Below are 19,075 nucleotides of genomic sequence, written 5' to 3'. Positions count from 1 at the left end.
TTGTCCAACAGAACATTCTTCTACTATCTGCAAATAAGATCCCTTTTGAGGGAAAAATTGGGATCAACTATGACCCTGCCTGAATGTAGCGACATGGAAATTCTAATTCGAAAGGGGAATGGTGTAAATTTATTTCTAAGATGTATTACATATTCCAAAGTGAGGGTCCGAGGGACAAAGGTCGAGGGAGAGATGGGAGTCAGACTTGGGCACAACAATCAATGAAGAATGGTGGCAGGACCTGTGTATGGACAGTGTGATGGGGGTTGTCAATGCCAGAATCAGGATGGTGCAGTATAGCTTCCTGCACCAGTTGTACTGTACACCTCAGAAACTATATAAATCAAAGTCGGAGATTTCAGCAATGTGTTTTAGATGTGATGTGGAGGTGGGAACTTTCATCCACTTTTCCAGTCTGTGCTCAAAGGTGAGACCTTTTTGGGAAGACCGAGGGGATATTCTAAAAAAACATTACAAGAGTGGATTTTTCACAGGACCCGGAGCTGTTCCTCTTGTGGGATATTGGAGAAGTGCAATTTAGACTGACTGAATTCAAAATTTAGTTTGTTAAAGTTGCTTTGGTGTTAGTCAGGAAGTGTATGGCACTTTCGTGGAAGTCCGACTCCCAGCTCAATACCACACAATGGAATATTATGCAGAGTTGCATTCCTCTGGAGAAAATCACATATAACCTACAGAGGAAGCATGACATATCTGTACATTGGTACTCAGATAAATTGATTTTCCTCCCCCCCCTTTTAAATAGGGGCAAGGTTACAGAAATGGGACTTGGCACAGATAACGAACCTGCCCTTTTCTTTACAGGTCCTTAGTTTTCTTTTTTTCTTTTGAGTTTCTTTCTTTTCTTTTTAGTTTTTATTTGAATGGCATTGCTGCCATTATTTATTTTTATTACAGGTTTTGATAGGGGTCAAGTGCCCCATGGTGGGTGGGATCGAGATAAGTTTTTGGAATGTACTCGCTGAGGCGGGTGTGGGGGGGGGGGGGAGGTTGGGGCAAATACAGACTTTGGTTGTGAGTGTGTACATGGATGGCTTTGTAACTCTGTGAAAACTAGAATATTAAAATAAACACACTGGCTAGAACTCACTGAGTGACCCAGACATTCTCAGACTGATTCAGACTAAGTGAATTCTTAAGGTGAATAGAGAAAATCCCAGTTGTAGAAATATGAAGTAGGTTCTTCTGAATGAGCATCAGGTGCTAAAAGCTAAACTTTTTCCCAGGTTGGGGAGTCAAAAATGAGAGGACATTAATTGAAGGTGAGAAGCAAATGATGTAAAAAGGAACCTGAAGGGGCACCTATTTCATAGAGGGTGGTGGGTATATGGAATGAGCTGTAGGATGGGAACAATTACAATAATTAAAAAATATTTTGACAAGTATGGATAGGAAATATTAGAGAGATATGGGCCGTGCAGGCAAAAAGGACAAGAATGGGTAGACAACCCATCAGCATGGAGCTAGACTAAAAATGTAGTAATCTCTTGATCACTATTCCCTATTCTTCCCAGGATTGAGGATGCAAATCATACAGAAACTGATAGGCCAGAAGAATTGGAGATGGTTAAAAAGGCTGATTGGGGTAAGATGGATTCCTTTGGGACCAGAACAATTGACAAATTTGGACCAGTCCTCATGGAGAAGGTAAATACAAGGAGTGTGGTAAAAGTTTTATTCAAGACAACACAGGGCCCAAGGGTACGGAATCAGAAAAAAATGAAACAAGCCTAAATATGAATGAAACAGAGAAGGAAACACGAAGCAAACTAGAGGCAGGCATCAAGGCTCAGATAATGATGTTTAAAAATTGTGAGCAGAATGGGTTTGAGTTGAGCTAAAACTTAAATGTTGTCAACAATGAGCAAATCTTTAAGGTTTCGTGGGTCCCTTTGAGTTTTGAACCACTCATGCAATAAAATAAGTGATTTAAATTTAACAAGCAGCCTGGTAACCAGCCCTTATGGCCTGAGCCTGTGCTGTCCAAAGAATGGGAGGAACTGGAGCGCCCAGAGTACGCACATGCAGAGAAGGGGAAAATGTGCAAACTCCTTACATACAGCACCAGATTCGAACCTGGGTCGCTAGCGCTGCCACAATAGATACAATTTAGATTATTGTGGCATGACTCTGGAGGAATCAGCATTGTGTTCAAACATTGTACAAGCACACAAAATTAAAAACAGAAGAATAGACCCGGTGAAGGAGAGGCTTATAAAATCATGGATAGTGACAGTGAAATGGCAAAAATATGAAGTAATTCACAAGTTCAAAATTCATCAGTGAGACAGATAAAGGAGAAATTTTCATTAATCGAACTAAGGGGTTTGGAACTGGGCTCAGGTTGCCAATGGTTTGAACTGGAGTCTTGTGGGGCTGCAGGAGTACTGGAGGCAAATCCATGGACACTCGGTGGTTCTGGAGAACTCCCTTTTACCTCTCTTTCTCTGACTGGTAGAGGTGTTGGGCAAAGCCAATGTTAATAGTGTATCTGTCTGCCTTATGGCACTTTCATTTAATGTTATATTTCTGTTTTATTACATGACAATAAATAATATATGATATAATCTATCTGCATTTTCCCCTTAACCATTAATTTTCGTATTATGCAGAAATCTATGTCTTAACTATATTTAATGTGCTGCTTCCTTCAGCAGAGAATTTCACAGATTCACTATTCTCTGGGAAAAGCAGTTCCTTCTCATCTGTCTTAAATCTACTCCCACAAACCTTGAGGCTGTGTCCCCTAATTCTAGTCTCTACCCCTTTTATAATTTTATGTTTCTATAAGATCCCCTCTCATTCTTCTTATTTCAATGTGTATAGTCCCAGGCAACTCAATTTCCTCTCATCTCCAGAATCAACCTGGTGAAACTAGTATGAACCACCTCCACGCCTTTCTCTTGTAAGGAAACCAGAACTGTGCACAATTTACCAGGTGTGGCCTCAGTATCACCCTGTTCAGTTTCAGTAGAAATCCCCTGCACTTAAAATCAATGCTTTTATTGCAATGAAAACCAACATTGCAAACCTTCAAACCAACTTTTTGCAATTTACGCACAAACACTCCTTAGTTCTTCTACACCTCATGCTGCAATCTTTCACTATTTAAATAATAAACTGATGTATTTTTCCTTCCGAAGTGGATGACCTTGCATTTAACAACATATTACTCAATCTTGCCAGACCTTTTTCCACTTATTTAACTTATCTATATTTCTCTGCAGTCTCTGTGTCATCTGCACAATTTGCTTTTCCACCCAATTTAGTGTCATCAACAAACTTAGATATGCAACACTCAGTCCCCTCTTCCAAATTGTCAATGTATATCATGGACAGCTCCTGTGGCACTCTGCTCACTACTGATTGCCAACCAGAGAAACATCCCAACTCTCTGCCTTTGTCAGTTAACCAATCCTCTATCCATGCTAATGCATTCTCCCCAACTCCAAGCATCCTTCTCTTGTGGATAAGTATTTTATGTGGTATCTTATTGAATGCCTTCTGGAAATTCAAGTATACAACTTGCACCTGTTCCCTGCTATTTGCTGCGTTCATTCTCAAATTCCGTGTCTGCTGATTTCTATTCTAATGTCTCACTATTTCTTCTTTAATAATTGCTTCATGCATTTTCCCGACAACAGACATTGAGCTAACTGGCCTAGAGTTACCTGCCAATTGCCTAAATCATTCTTTGAACAATGGCATGACATTTGTTGTCTTCCATTCCACTGTGACCTGTCCAGGGCCCAGAGTTTTGGTAAATTACAACAAACGTATCTACTATAACATCTGACATTTCTTTCGGAACGTTGAGATGCATTCCATCAGGACCAGGGCACTTATCTACCTCGAGACCCACCAGTTTGCTCAGCAGTACCTCAAATCCTCACCTCCCATTCATCTTTTGAAGATGATAAGTTGGGGGGTGGGGGATGTCCTCATTCTTTGGCATGTTAGAGGTGTCTTCCGCTGTGAAGACAAACATAAAATAGTCTCAGCTGTTTTAGCATTATCTAATATTAATTCCCCCCTTATCATCCAAGGGAACTACATTCATTTCAGCTACCCTTGTGGTGAGAAGTCACTGAAAACTATGAAGGTTAATTTGCAAATAAAGTGCATTTTGGAACTCTGATCAGCATATGGGCCACACGTGGTGTTATTTTGGAATACAGGTGTTTATATACAGAGGCTAGAGCAAGACAGGGAGAAGAGGATGCTGCAGATGTGGGGTCTTTTGCCACCACATTGATTCTTTTTCTTGCTGCAGATGCTGGCTGGCCTGCTGAGCGTCTCAGCATTTTCTGTTTTAATGTCAGATTTCCAGCTTTATATCTCTGCAGCTGTGCAGCATCAATGATCTGTACCTCATCAATCTGCAGCTTAAGTTGGGGAGGGGGACTACTGAAGTGTACCAGAGTAGTAAGGGGGTTTGAACAAATGTGGTTAAGTAAAGCAAGAGAATATAAATGAGTACTGAAGTTTGCAGCAATATTACCAATTGAAGTCGGGTGAAAGCATGGTCTGAGAGCACCCTCAGGTGGCAAGCAAACATTGCTACATCAGCCCCCTGCAATCAGTTTTGCAACCAACTGAGTTGACCAAATCAGCCATAATCAGTGTCGTGGGAGTTAACAAAGGATATTAATTATATAAAACATACTGTGTAGAAACAAATAATTCAAACCTACTTGAAACACCTCCCATCGCCACCAACCAATTTTCCAGACAGTACTTGTATCATGATTTTTCTGTGAAATGCAAAATCTCTTAAAATTCAGTTGCTATTCATATATTAATAACCTCCTAATATGGTCATCTGCATATTTGCAGCTTGTAATTCTGAGTCCTTGAAACACAACCTCCCACTTCTAACATCTAAATAGCTATCATAAGTATCCCAGGATGCTAAGTCAATGTTGTGCTTTTGGTTCTCTAATCTGAACACTTAAAAGTACTTGGCAAAACCCTTGCCTTTCTCACTAAACTAACTGCCTGCAGCTAGGTGTGGAGAGCTGTAGTTAAGCAGGCAGGATGAGTGTGGGCCATTGTTGGGGATTGGTGCACCTGCTCGATGCTTTGACAGTCTGCCTGGATTCCAGTCTCTCTCCTGTTAAATGTGATGGAAGTTGCTGTCTTCTTTCCTTGTTTGGCTGCACAGTTTAAAGACAAGTGTGACAGGGTATTTAGAGGTGGGTTGGGAGGAATTGCTAGAGCAGGTTGCACACACACATTTTAAAACACAGAATATTTGAGGAGTGCTTTTTCCCATAAAATGTTACAGAGTCCAGAGGACCCCAAAAACCAGCAGTAATAGATATGCACTACAACACAGGGTTACTTAAACAAACATTGTTTTTAATTATATTTGAACAAGAAAACAGAATTAAACTTTAACTTATTACTTAACCTACTTACTTAACCTACCTAACTACTTAACCCCCTTCTAATACTAAGCACGGGTGTGTGTAATGTATATTTAAAATTAGAAAAGTTCTTTGGATCACAGTCCAATCTCACTGGTTGCAGGCAATTCTTGTACTGTGTACAGAAGTTAGCATTAACAAAGTTCACCAGGCTTTGGTGTTTAACAGGCAAATGGTTACCACTCAGGAGGGTTCTTGCTGATTTTCAGAGAGAGATTCCTTTTCCAGGACATCCGCAACTGATTCCTCATCAATCAGTCTTGCTGTCAAAACTTGCCCCCTTCACGGTTCTCCAGATGATCCACTTTCTTTCAGGTCTTTCAGACTGCCAGTCTTCTCCTTTGACCAGACAGCCTTCCAAAGTTTGCCAGCTTGTCCCTCTGGAACTGATTTCTGTGACTCCTCTCTCACTCCCTCCCTCTCTGAGAGCAAAGCTGTTCTGTTCTTGCTTGCAAAGATCACATGTTCCCAGGCAAGCTGTATGTTGATACTTTGTTGCCTCTTGCAAAAAGCACTCTGCAAAAGTCCTGCAAATATTCTGTTTTAAAATTTGTGTGTGCAAACTGCTCTAGCAATTCCTCCCAAGCTACCTCTAAATACCCTGTCACACAAGCGATCACCATGTTACCATTGGGGAAATTTCTGAGCAAGGATAAAGGGGGAGATGGTTGTTTTTATCACATCCAACAGATTGTGCTGATAGAGATCATAGGATCCAAATATCTCCTCTATTGGGTGTAGTTACTGACAATCTCCAGCAGTGGCCCATTTCATCTGAGAGGTTGCATTGCCTGTTTCAGCCCTTCCAACACTGCATTCACAGGCAGAATTCACATTCAGATGGTGCCAGTGAAGGGCAAGGATTCATGCCAGGTTCCTGGCACAGCAGCAGCATCAATAATACACCCCCCCCCCCCCCTTATATATAGAGGCAGTCTTACAACATGGAAACAGGCCCTTTGGCACAACTTGTCCATGACAATCAAAATTGTCAACCCAACTGAGCCCCATTTCCCTGCACTTGGCTCATATCCCTTTAAACCTTTCCTATCCATGTATATTTTTAATTGTTGTCCTTGTACTCACCTCCACAGCATCCTTTGGCAGCTTGACCATACACCCATTGCCCTCTGAAGAAGGTGCCCCTCAGGTCCTTTTAAAATATTTCTCCTCTCACCTGAAATCTACGCCCTCTAGTTTTAAATTCCCCAGCCTTCAAACAAAAAAATTATTTTTTATCTTCTTCCTCCTTTTGGACATCTTGTTCCGGCCTGCTACGAGGTCTGGATCTTTATATTTCCAACTGCTGCCGAGACCTCAAATGTTTCATCTCCTCTTGCTTATTCTCACCACACCCCCTTCACTTTCACCGCACCCATCCCAACCTCACCATCAAATCCACAGAAAAGAGTGGCACTGACCTCTACCTTTCTGAAGCCAGATGGCTTTCAAACACCTCCTCTTACTTCCCCTTTGAACAGGACCTCACCAAAAAACATCAAGCCACCATCTCCTGCATTATCTCTCACTTCATCACATCTGGTCATCTCCCTTCCTCAGTCCTACTGATTCCCAACTCACACTGCCCAGTTTTACTTTCTACCCAAGATCCACAAATCCAATTGTCCAAGTAGACTCATTGTTTCCATGTACTCCTGCCCTACCAAACTGGTATCTGTTTACCTTGACACTGTTTTGTTTCCCTCCCCCCCTCCCCCTCCTTCACCAGTTCAGTCTCTTCCTACCTACTGTACATCCCAGAACTCAACCATTTCATCTTCACCATGGACTAACAGACTTTATACACCTCCATCCCCCATACCAAAGGCCTCAAAGTCCTTCATTTAATTTACAGACCCAACCATTCCCTATCCACCATCACTCTCCTCCACCTGGTAGAACTTGTTCTCATCCTCAGTAACTTCTCCCTTGACTCATCCCATTTTCTTCAAGACAAAGGGTTACCCACATGGGTACCAGCTATGCCTGTCTTTTTGTTGGCTATGTGGAGCAATCAATGCTACAAGCCAACACAGGCAAGGCTCCTCAACTCTTCCTCCACTACAGTGATGCTGCCACATATACCCATGATCTTGTCAACTTTATCCACTTTGCTGCCAATTTCCACCCTATCCTCAAATTTACATGGTCCATCTCTGGCAATGCTCTCCCCTTTCTCAATCTGTTTCCATCACATGAGACAAACTCTCAACAGACATATTCTATAAATCCACCAACTCCCAATTACCTTGACTAATTGTGTAATTGGCGGTGTGGGGTCGTGGGCCAAAAAGGCCTGTAGCAATGCTATATGTCTAAATTTAAACTTATACACTTCTTCACACCCTGTCTCCTGCAAGGATTCTGGTCCTTTGTTGTAATTCCTCCATCTCTATTGCATCTACACCCAGGATAAGATCTAACAGGTGAGATCTGAGATGTCCTCTTTCTTTAAAAGCATGGCCTCTCATCAACTTGACCTTCACCTGCACATTTGCCCAGACCCCTTCAACTCCCAGACACAAGGACAGGATTCCTTTGTCATTACCTTTCACCCCACCAGCCTTCACATTCATCATATCATCCTCTACACTTTCTGTTACTTATACCGTCCCACTACCAGCCACATCTTCCCCTCTCCGCCTTCTGAAAGGATCACTCCTTCCATGACTCCCTCATCCCTTCCCACTAACCTCCTCCTTGGTACCAACTTCTGTGATGCAGGAAATACTACACTTGCTCCAACATCTCTTCCCTCATCACCATGTGGGGCTTAAACAGTCCTTCCAAGTGAAGCAACCCTACCTGTGAATCTGCAGAGGTTATTGACTGCATCCAGTGCTCCTGTTGTGGTCTCCTCTACATCAGAGACTGGACACAGAATGGGAGATTGCTTCATTCAGCACCTTCACTCTGTCCACTGTAATGGCAGAGATCTCCCCAGTGGGTCCCTCCAACTAGATGGCATTAATAGCAACTTCTCCATTTTCTGCTAGGCACCCTGCCCTCCCCCCCTCCAATATCTCTCTCTTTCCCTATCCCTGCATCTCCTTTCCTCCAGCCCTGTCCCTCTAAGTTTGGGGTTAAATAGTTTGTTCCAAATATATTTCAAACTAATCAAATGTTGACATCCAATTGTATGTGAAAAGTTCAATGCTTATGAATATATTTCTCTCAAACTTAATCTAGATTTTGGTGGAAGTTGTGCCTTTTAAAAATTGTTCAAATTTGTGAATATGTTAAATATTTCCCAGGAAATGTTACACTTGTGGAAGTCTGAGTGGAAGTGGATATCCTTCCTAACTTTCAAGAGGGGATGCTTAGTGGAAACTCCACTCAAATGTTGACATCAGTAACTCCAACAATAGGATAGAATTTCCTATTCAGATCCTTAACACTTTATCCATGATTCCAAAAACCTTGAAAAAACCAACATTTGTGCATGTCCAGTATATTTTCAAGTATTCTAGAGAGGGCAAGGAGAGAACGCAGCTCGGGTGGCGAAGGGGGATAAAATAAGGAGAGAACACGGGACTGGCGGTGAGTGGAGACAGAGTGGTAGCGTGACTTGGATGAGTGAGCGGTGTTAGGTCTGCTTTGTTCGAGAATGAGTGAGTCAGACACCTTACAGCGGGGAGAGAGCAAGGAGAGAATGCGACTTGGGCGGCGAGAGGGGAGAGAGCAGCTGAGCCAGAAGGAGGCAGACAAGGGTGTGGAGAGCAAGCCTTTTGTTTTAATATGGGATCAATGGCCGTCTTCATTACCCATAATCCCCTCACCCGCAGCTGGAACTGCTCTGCATTTCCCAGAACAATTCCAGCTGCAGGAGGAATTATGGGTAATGAAGACAGCCATTTCTCGTTGAGCTGGCTTCAATGCAGCATCGCTCCATATAAAATGCTTATTTTTTGTGCGAATCTGTACTACCACCATTTTAATTTCATAATCCGGAATAATCCGAATACTGAGAAGTGTATGGTCCCAAGGATCTTGGATAAAAGGATAACCACTTGTAATTCCCTGGCACTTAATTCAGAGAATGTCCCACTGGTTAGTCGTGGTGCATTTTCAGTGTCTACATTCATTTTGATGAGGACAAATCACAGAAAATGTAAACTAATTTAAAATTTATCATGTCAAACATGTTGAACTATTTTAAGTTTAATTGTTTAACAATTCAAATTGTCTGAGTTATTGAATAATGCTTAAATTGTTTCTGCATGAACATTGGTAAAATTGCATTCGCACAGCATTAACAACCAGATAAATTCTGGAGTATGGCTTCATTGGCTGCCTGAACATTTCCACGGGTTTGCCTCATTCTGTCAGATCTGGGTGTGAAAGGGATGGTGGACAAGTCAGAACAGTTAACAAAAAGCATCGCCTCCTCTTCCAGTTTACCTTGACATCCCTATGCTGGTACAAACTGGCCACAGAAGCTGATCAGTCTGCAGGCCGATCATATGTCAAACCAGAAAATAGTGACATCATCCATGTTCTGTAGAGGTTTCCAAAGTGGTCAATATCGACCCCCAGTGCTCAATGGGACCATTCAGGGGATCAAAGATACTGGAGGGGGGGGCGGTCAATTTAAAATAGCGCCTCCACATCACCACCACCACCCACTCCCCTATCCAGCACAGGAAGGGAGGGGGGGAGGGTGGTGGAGGCTTACCTACTGTGATCCTTTGTGCCCCACTGCCACGCTTCCCCCTCATCGTGCATGCACCAGTGGCACTTTGAACATCACTGTCTCATTTTCCCCTCATCACAAATGCGCCAGCTGGCCATGCATGGCCTGCAGACCATGGGACAGTACACTTAACAGGTCAGTGCCCTTCCTGTCCTTACATTTGTCCTCCATTTGGGGGTGTATGGCCACAAAATTGAGGGCAAATTAACTTCCGGCTTGAGGTGGCCCCAGACAGAAGGCTAAAATGCTGGAATGTCCAGCCTAAAATTGGATATCTGGCCACCCTACCTAGCACATTCCCCCCCCCCCCCCCCACTTCCAGCCCCTTGGCCAGCACCAGGATTCCATGCCTAGGGGTCAATAAGGGACCATGTAGTCCCTGAAGGGGTCAATGGTCTAAAATGTTTGGGGAGCCCTGATGTACAGGAAGGCATTGGTTATCTGGTTTGGAGGAGCCAAGGCATGCAACAAAAATAGGTTGTTGCAAATCAATCCCTTTCAGTAACAGGGAAGAACATTATCATTGGGGGTGAGATGCTCGAAACTTCTGTATGTTGCTCAGGTGTGACCCATCCCCTCATTTCTATTATGGTGGACACTACAGCAACTTCCAGTTCATATGGGTATCCACAATGGAAAAGGTCCAAGGGTTACCATGTACAAGTTACCAGGCAACGGGGTCAAGGGTATACCCACAGTGGCCCTCATCATGATGACCATCTATGAGGGTGGGTGTATCAGACTGTGTGTGGAACCAAAATAAATGGGCACCAAGTGCCGGTATGGGCTGAGATTCTACCTGTCCTAAGAGGCAGACCTGGATCATTTGCTGGGCAATGTCCCAGTCAGATGGACATTGCTACATTACTTATCCTTTGTGTACGTTTTTCTAGAAAAATTCATCAGGCAGTGGTCAGCACAGAACATCTGCAGACACTGAGGGACAAGGACTGTGGGGTGGTTCCCTAAACAAATGGTCCAGGACACCTGGTGAAATGCCTCATTGCCAATGTTCACAAACATGCACCAAGACTTGGCATTACTGGCAGTGAGAGATGCCCTCCCAGTTAGATCCTTCCTGTATGACAGAAATATCACCCATAATACATGTTATCTGAGAGAACACTGCAGTGGTGTGGAGATGCCCACATTTTTGTAGAATATAGATTTTTAAGAGCATATAGAGAAGGTTGCAAGGGTCCTTGTCACAGTTCATTTCCAGTACCAGTGTGACAGAGGTCTCTTTGATTTAAGGGCTGCACCCAGGGACATGCAGAGACAAATATCCAGAGCTTCTGGAAGATCATCAACTCGATGAAAGATTCACTTTGGTCTTTCCAAAACCTGTTTGTCTTTCTGCACACCAAGATGTTGGTGAGGGAATGCTGCCAACTGGCACATTCCAGGCTGCAGGTGTATATGCTGTGAGATGAACTGAGACTTGGCATAGCCAATGTGAGGACACTATGGGCAAGGACCACAGTCTAGAGCCATTCTGTTATGGAATTGAGTGCATAGACTGAGGGGAAGTCCCTCAAACAGAGGGGAGACTAACAACTGTGACAGAGTATAGAGATATGTTTTTGGGAAAGGTTTGTTAGAGTAGGTCACATGCAAACACTTGAAAACATCTTATTTGAAATACTGGAGCTCTGCCCCATGCTAGACATATTGGGGCCTCACAACATTTGCAAGAGCTTTGAAGAGTGCTCAACAGACTTCACTAATGGTTGTTGTTTACAAAAGGCAACAGATGAAAGATCTTGCTGGAGCCGCAGATTGTCTGGAAGAGAATTTGTTGCTTTAAGAAGGTCATGTGGCTGCAAGCAGAGAGAGTCAAACAGGCTTTTCTCTTTGAGAGAGATAGACACACACACACAGATCAATTGTACAGTGTTACAGCCAGTAGAAGTAGCTGGGACTGGAACAGAACAAGCTGGCAAGTTTGTGGAAAGCCAATTTGAAAAATGGCCTGGTCAAAGCCTTTGTGGTTCATGCAAGAAGAGAGGGCTGGCTGTCTAATGTTTCACTTGGAATAAGAGAAATACAAAGGAATTCTGTGATGACCTGAAAAAAAAGAGGTTATCATTTGGAGAACCCTGAAGGGGCAAGTTTTGTGAGCAAGACACTGGAGTGGCTGATGGAAGTTCATCAGTTGTGGATGTCCTGGAACAACAAATCCGTCTCTGAAAACCTTCAGAGTGGTAACCATTTACCTTTCAAGCACCAAAGCCTTTATAAATGTTAAATTCTGTGCATTATAAGAGTTGCCTGCAACCAATGAACTTGGAGGAATGAGAAGTGAGATTGGACTGTGAACTAAAGAACTTTTCTGAACTTAAACACACATTACACACACGTGCGCTTAGAATTAGAAGGGGGTTGTTTGAGATAAGTTAAAGTTTAATTCTATTTTCATGTTTAAAGATAATTAAAAGCAACTTTTGTTTAAGTAACCATTTGTCTAGGTGAATATCTATTGCTGCTGGGTTTTGGGGTCCTCTGGGCTCGTAACACAACAAAGTGCTACATTAGTGCTAATTAGGGAATGAACATGTTGATGGAAATGTATAATTGATAGAAATGTATGGATATGTCATTAAGGACAAGAAAAAAACTTAATAGTTTTCTATTTTGTAAATAGCAGGTGGTGAATAAAATTTATTTTTGGGGGAAAAAGTTAGCAGTTTTGTCAGTACCTCTCTAAACATACAGCTTCTCCAACACACAGCACATGATTAGAGTACATGTCAGGCCCGCCAAATTAAACTGCTTTTGAATCATTAAAACTATAATCAATTTACCAATGGATGCACTTGCAGAATTAATGTGTTAGATTGCATTACTTCTGGGAGACAATTTTTGGGAATATCAGGCTTTATTTTTAATGTTACCAGATGTGTTACTGCTTCAAGATTATCCGTTAACTGGAAGTACTCTTGATGTTGATATCAACAATTGAAAATCTTTCTGAATTAGTTTTACTTCATCTTATTTGCAGAGGACTTGCAGGTCAATAAATTCAAGTTGAATTCCCAATTCCATGGCTTGGCTGGGAAGGTTGGCAAATGACTTCAGTATTTCTGCTCTCTCTAAGAGTCTGAAAGTTATTGAAGCAAATACAGAGGTTCATAATTTTGAACGGCATCCCAAATCATTATTACATTCAGAAAAAAAATAGCTAGGGACAAGGTATGCCAAACTATCTAGAACAGTTCCAGTTTACTCTGGTTCTACGCAAGGTATTCCTTTTCCTTAAACCAAACAGTACAGCCTCTAACGTAAGCAACAAGGTCAAAGGGAAAGAAAGATGAGTCAGTCAGCAGTTTTTCTGGGTGGATCATTAAGTTTTCTTTCATCAAGAATGATCTGGTCTCCAACAAATGTTTTCAAAACTTCTGCTTATATTACTCAGCATTGATTTTATCTAAACATCTTTGAAAGTGATGGTGGTTTATTTCAATTTATGGGACTGATTGAAAGCCAATTGATGCTGGTGATTCTTCATGCACCTCAAGCTTATTGTGTGATAATAATGCCAGCTGGATTGTGTCAGGCACAGAATGGCTTCATCTGCTGACTGGGAGAAGCGCATGAAAGTCATTTTGTCTCGTGTTCCAGCTGGCATACATCTTAAGTCATTTGGATCAAACGGATCTTTAAAAGACATTTGGTAGGACACAGTATTTTACATTTAATTAATAAGCAATCATTTACAAAATCACCACATTGTAATATAATGCCAATTATTTAAGTAATGTTGTCACTTTGATGACCGTTTGTGATCTGTCTGCACCTTAAAGGAGCGTGTCTGCCTGTCCCGCATCGGACTTGTCAGCCACAAACGAGCCTGCAGCTGACGTGGACATTACCCCTCCATAAATCTTCGTCCGCGAAGCCAAGCCAAAGAAAGGAGTAATTGGGCAGAAAATCACTCTCTGAAATTTGATTTGTGCACTTGCTATTAATTCATTGGAACTGGTATTCTGTCCATCGACATTGCTAATTTTCCCTTCCAACTTAAATATATTCAATCACTCATTTTCTGCCCAGGTCTCTTGGAACTTTTGATATTCTCCATTGTTACACAATCTCCTGTGCTTCCTTTATCCTCTTGGGGCTGTTTTCTGTGCTCAATTTCTCCAACTTTCCCATCTCTTCTGCCCCTCAGTTGCACCAATGCCCCCTCACTGCACTCTTGCTACTCCTGCTGATATCTCAAAGCTGCAGAATTTATCCAAATCATGTTATTGAACCTCCCTGTACTGCCCTAACCTAGTCCAATATAATCAAAAGATTTGATGCAATCTTGAAATCACTTTTTTTTTTACACTAACTGTATCTGTGAACATTTATCTATTTACATTTATTATCTATTTTTATGTCTTAGCATATTGTGGTTATTTTATGCGTACTGTTTTAGTTGGTGCATCTTACGTACCTATTTGGTTGCAGCAAGTAGGAATTTCAGTGCATCTGTACATTGTACCTGTGCATATGACAATAAATTATCATTATTTATTATAGATGTCCCCTCTGCTCCCTTGCATCTTGCTGCCTTTTCTTCCACAGTCTCCAGCATTCCCGTCCACTTTCCCAATAACCCTAATGTTGCTGTAATCTGTTCCTTGGAATCATGCCAAACTTGGTCAGGAGAAAGGGTTTTATTTAAATGGTCTAATCAGCAAATGAGCATGGGATTTTGCAAAGCTACTGAGCAGGTCTTTTGAAAAGATCCAATATGTTGTGCATTCTAGTCTAAACAATATTATATTTTTTGCCATGCAATTTTCATCCATGTTGACTCATTTTTCATTCAGTAATGGATCCTCCCTGGCCAGTTACATATGGCAAATTTCTAAAGAGAATCAGATACAGAGTTGAATAGAAAATAATCAATAGAAAAATAGCAGAGCTATGGAAAATACTAATTTACAGTTCTTCTGAAGAAGCCAGTACTAATAAGATCAACTGCATAGCAAAGGAGCAGCGAGGAAGGGCATGTCGTTATGGAAGTGAGTCTGGGTGAGTCGCTGAATAACTGTATAGTTGTTTATGATTCTGAGACAGAATTACTATTAGTAACGTACTGAGGCAGCATTAGGGCTTCTAACAGGAATGACCCTGTATCCAAATGGGTAATATTTATAAATGTCCCAGTGCAGACTTAACCCAAATAACACCAACCATGGCAACTTCCACTCTCAACCTGCGACTTAGGGCTCTCCATAAGTCTTGTGCAAATAGACCTCCCTGGTGTTATTACAAAGAACATAGAACATTGCAGCACATCACAGGCCCTTCAGCCCATGATGTTATCCAAACCTATATAAACCATTAAACTAATATTTCCAGCCTCACAGACCATAACCCTAATTTTTCTAGCTAAGAATCTTTTAAGTGGCCCTAGTCTACCAGTCTCCACCAACTCCTCAAGCAATGCTTTACAGGCACACACCACTCTCTGTGTTTTTAAAAAAAACTCTGACGTTTCTCTTAACCTTTCCTTCACCAACCTTAAACAGGTGTCCTCTGGTATTAGCCATTGCTGCCCTGGGGAAAAAGGTGCTGGCTGTCCACCTCATCTATGTTGCCCATAATATTATACACCTCTATTAAATCATCTCTCATCCTCTGTCACTCTAAAAAGTCCTAGCTCCTTCAATCTTTCCTCAATTGACATGTTCTCCAATTCAGGCAACATCCTGGTAAAGCTCCTCTGCTCCCTCGCTAAAGCTTCTACATCCTTCCAGCAGTGAGGCAAGCAGAATTGAACACGACACTCCAAGTATGGTCCAACCAGAGTTTTATTGAGGTGAAACCTTACCTCACAGCTCTTGAACTCAATCAACTAATGAGATTTGAACATAACATTTTCAGATGAAGATTGGTACTCTACTCTCAGCTTGATTAATGATTCTTCATTTTGTGCAAGGCATTGCTTATTACAATTTAAGGTGGTACATAGAACACATATGTCCAAACTTAAATATCTCACTTTATGCAGATATTGATCCATCACTACGTGAGAAGTGAAACATTTTTGAAGCTTCACTGATCCATATTTTTTTTGGAATTTAGAGATTTTGGAAAGACCTTTTTCAAACTTTCTCAATGATTTTTAAGATTAAAATAGAACCTTGTCCATTAATTGCTTTGTTTAGTTTTTCACAGGAGCCAGATATACCTCTGCCTGCAACTCAGGTGAAAATTTTAGCCTTTATCATGCTAATAGCTAGATGAGAAATTATATTGAAATGGAAAGATGACTCTTCATCTACCCATACACAGTGGTTCTATGATGTAATGTCCTATTTAAGCCTGGAGAAAATTAGATACAATATTAAAGATGGAAAATTTCAATTTATAAAGATGTGGGGCCCATTCATAGAATACTAACATGATTGGAAGAATTAAGAATTTTGAATGTTCTGGGGATTCTCCATCCGAGAATCACTATCCAATCCACAATTTCCCTTTAATTTCACGAAAGTTACCTTGATTAGAGGGAGGGGGTGAATTAGATTTTGTTTTTAGGTTTTTTTCTTTTTATCAATTTTTATTTGGATTAATTTGCCAAATATGGGTTTAACATTGTTTTCATAGATTAATTCAATAAATTGTTTCTCATGTGGATTAAGGAACTGTCTAATGTAGTTCTATCCTCTTTTTTGTACTTGTATATGAGATGACTGGTTATGTTTTCCATAAAATTTTGCATGTAATTTTATATGTCAATAAAAATGTTTAAGAGGAACTCAGTCAACTAAAATCATCTCACCATATGCCTCCTAACCACCCTATCAACTTGCGAAGCGACTTTGAGGGATCTACGAACTTGGACTCCCAATATCACTTTCTCCACTCTGCTAATTATCCTGCCATTAATATACTCCACCTTTGTTTAATCTTCCAAAGTGCATCACTTCACATTTGCCCAGACTGAATATCTGCCACTTTTCTGCCCATCTTTTTATCCTGTCTCCATCCTATTGCAACCTATGACAACCTTCTATGCTATCTACAGCACCTCCTACCTTTGTGACATCTGCAAATTTACTAACCCACCCCTCCACTTTTTTATTCAAGTCAGTTATTAAAAATTATAGACAGCAGCGGTCCTAGAATAGATCCCTATGGTATACTACTAGTTATCGACCTCAGGCAGAATACACTCCATCTACTACCGCCCTCTGCCTTCTTTGGACAAGCCAATTCAGAAACCATGCAGCCAAAGTCCATAATTTTCTTGCCTCATAACTTTCTAGATGAGTCTACCATGGGGAAACTTGTAAAGGCTCATTAAAATCCATATACGGGCAGTCCTCGACTTACAACTATAATTGGGACAGGAATGGACGCCAGTAGAATTTTGCCCGTTCATAGAGTGCCTAAGTCTTAAAACAAACTTTTGAATCAAATCTTTTATCATTGTAGATTTTTGTTGCATTTGACAAACTGTAACAGGGATACAGAGCATATAAGAGCCAAAATGTGTGTAGTTACCTTGTTATTCAGCATCCCGGGCTCCAAAGACTGAATGCGACCATCTTGATTCCTGTGCACACGTCAGTCTTCAGTTGGCACGTGCATGGTGGGTTCGCATATTGGAGTTTGGTTAGCACATGCGGGAGACTTTAGTGCCCTGACAATAGTGAATTCGTGCCCTTAACTCTTGCTCATGCACCATCCAAACTCCAATATGCGAACCCACCGTGCATGTGTCAACCGAAGACTACAGGAATCAAGATGGCTGTGCCCAGCCTATGGACCCCAGGATGCTGAATAACAAGCACGCACATTTTGGCTCTTACAAGCCCTGTATCCCTGTTATAGTTTGTCAAATACAACATAAACCATATATTTAAAAAATTCAGTGTATTTGTGGATGCCCATAAGTCGAGTAGGTTGTAAGTCGGGGAGTACCTGTACACCAAATCCACTGCCCTACCTTTATCAATTTCTTTTGAAATTTTGAAAACCTCAATTAGGCTCATGAGGCACAACCTGCTCCCACAAAGCCATGCTTCCTTTAATTAGGCCATCCTTCTCCAAATGCTCCCAAAAACTGTCCCTTAGAATCCTCTCCAATAGTTTTCCCAGGACTGACATGTCTTCATCTGACATCTGCAGTTGTGGGAAAGACTTGAACCCACAACACTCTTGACTCAGAAATGACACTTCATGTTCTCCATTTTGATTGTAGAGAAGTTTACAGCAGAGCTAAATAATAACCCAAATCCTTTACTGATGTTTCAACAAGTCACCCAGTTAACCCTTTGCTGGTTTTAAGTGAGTAACCTCCTCTTTAGAATAATGTTCTAACAGACGTCATCACCTAGCACAGGTATATCTACAAGAAAAACTTCCATTTTCACAGCACAATTAAAATCATTGTCCAGGCTAGAACAACATTCTGAAGTTGTTGGATGCCAACAACTTGTCTTGGTTCTGAAATTATCTCCATTTTCAGGTAAGGCAACGATTGCACAATGAACAAGCAGTCAAGCCATCAATTTCAAGCAAGCAAATCAGACTAAAAGATCCATGACTGCTAAGGCACTCTCTAACAGCAAGGAAATAAAGTTAGTTATCTGCTGCAGCTGTAAAGTGGAGAGATAGGCAAATCCAAACATACATGTAACTGATAAACGTGTCACCAGCCCCTAATGACACAAGAAATAGATGTTTGCTGGTGCTCCAATGGATTTGTTCTTAGTCCACTTTCAATTGTCCTGTTGAATTCTCCAGTATGGAGTTGGGAGGTTTCTCATCTCCAGTCTGTAAATGCAGTAATGGGAAAGTGGTGAAGTGAGCCAAGATTACTATTCTTTGAAATCTACAAGTCTAACTGGAAACTTCACGCAGGATATTCCAACTGGATATTTGAATATGTTGGCCTGATTAAGTTAACATGGAACAGGAAATCCAC

At 41.4% G+C, this 19,075-nt stretch overlaps 1 protein-coding gene across 3 annotated transcripts in view; it reads right to left on the bottom strand.

The window, feature by feature from the left end:
* Positions 1–13,018: 13,018 nt before the first annotated feature.
* The window catches only part of LOC138761720 (ras-associated and pleckstrin homology domains-containing protein 1-like), a 285,406-nt gene continuing 279,349 nt past the window's right edge, over positions 13,019–19,075 (bottom strand). Inside the window, exons 17-18 of one of the 3 annotated variants that reach the window (XR_011356454.1) lie at positions 18,782–18,924; positions 13,019–13,243 (exon numbers count right to left, since the gene is read on the bottom strand). Coding sequence is in view for 1 of the 3 variants with exons in the window: in XM_069934348.1 (XP_069790449.1) it covers positions 18,859–18,924 (66 nt within the window). In the remaining 2 variants the exon portion in view is untranslated. Of the gene's footprint in view, positions 13,244–18,744; positions 18,925–19,075 lie in introns of those variants that run through there. The other 2 variants (XM_069934348.1, XR_011356453.1) reach the window with 2 other exon arrangements.

Source organism: Narcine bancroftii, chromosome 4, assembly GCF_036971445.1.
Source record: "Narcine bancroftii isolate sNarBan1 chromosome 4, sNarBan1.hap1, whole genome shotgun sequence".
NCBI lineage: Eukaryota > Metazoa > Chordata > Chondrichthyes > Torpediniformes > Narcinidae > Narcine > Narcine bancroftii.
Note: the sequence above shows the minus strand (reverse complement) of the source record. Positions and strands in the feature narration are given on the sequence as shown.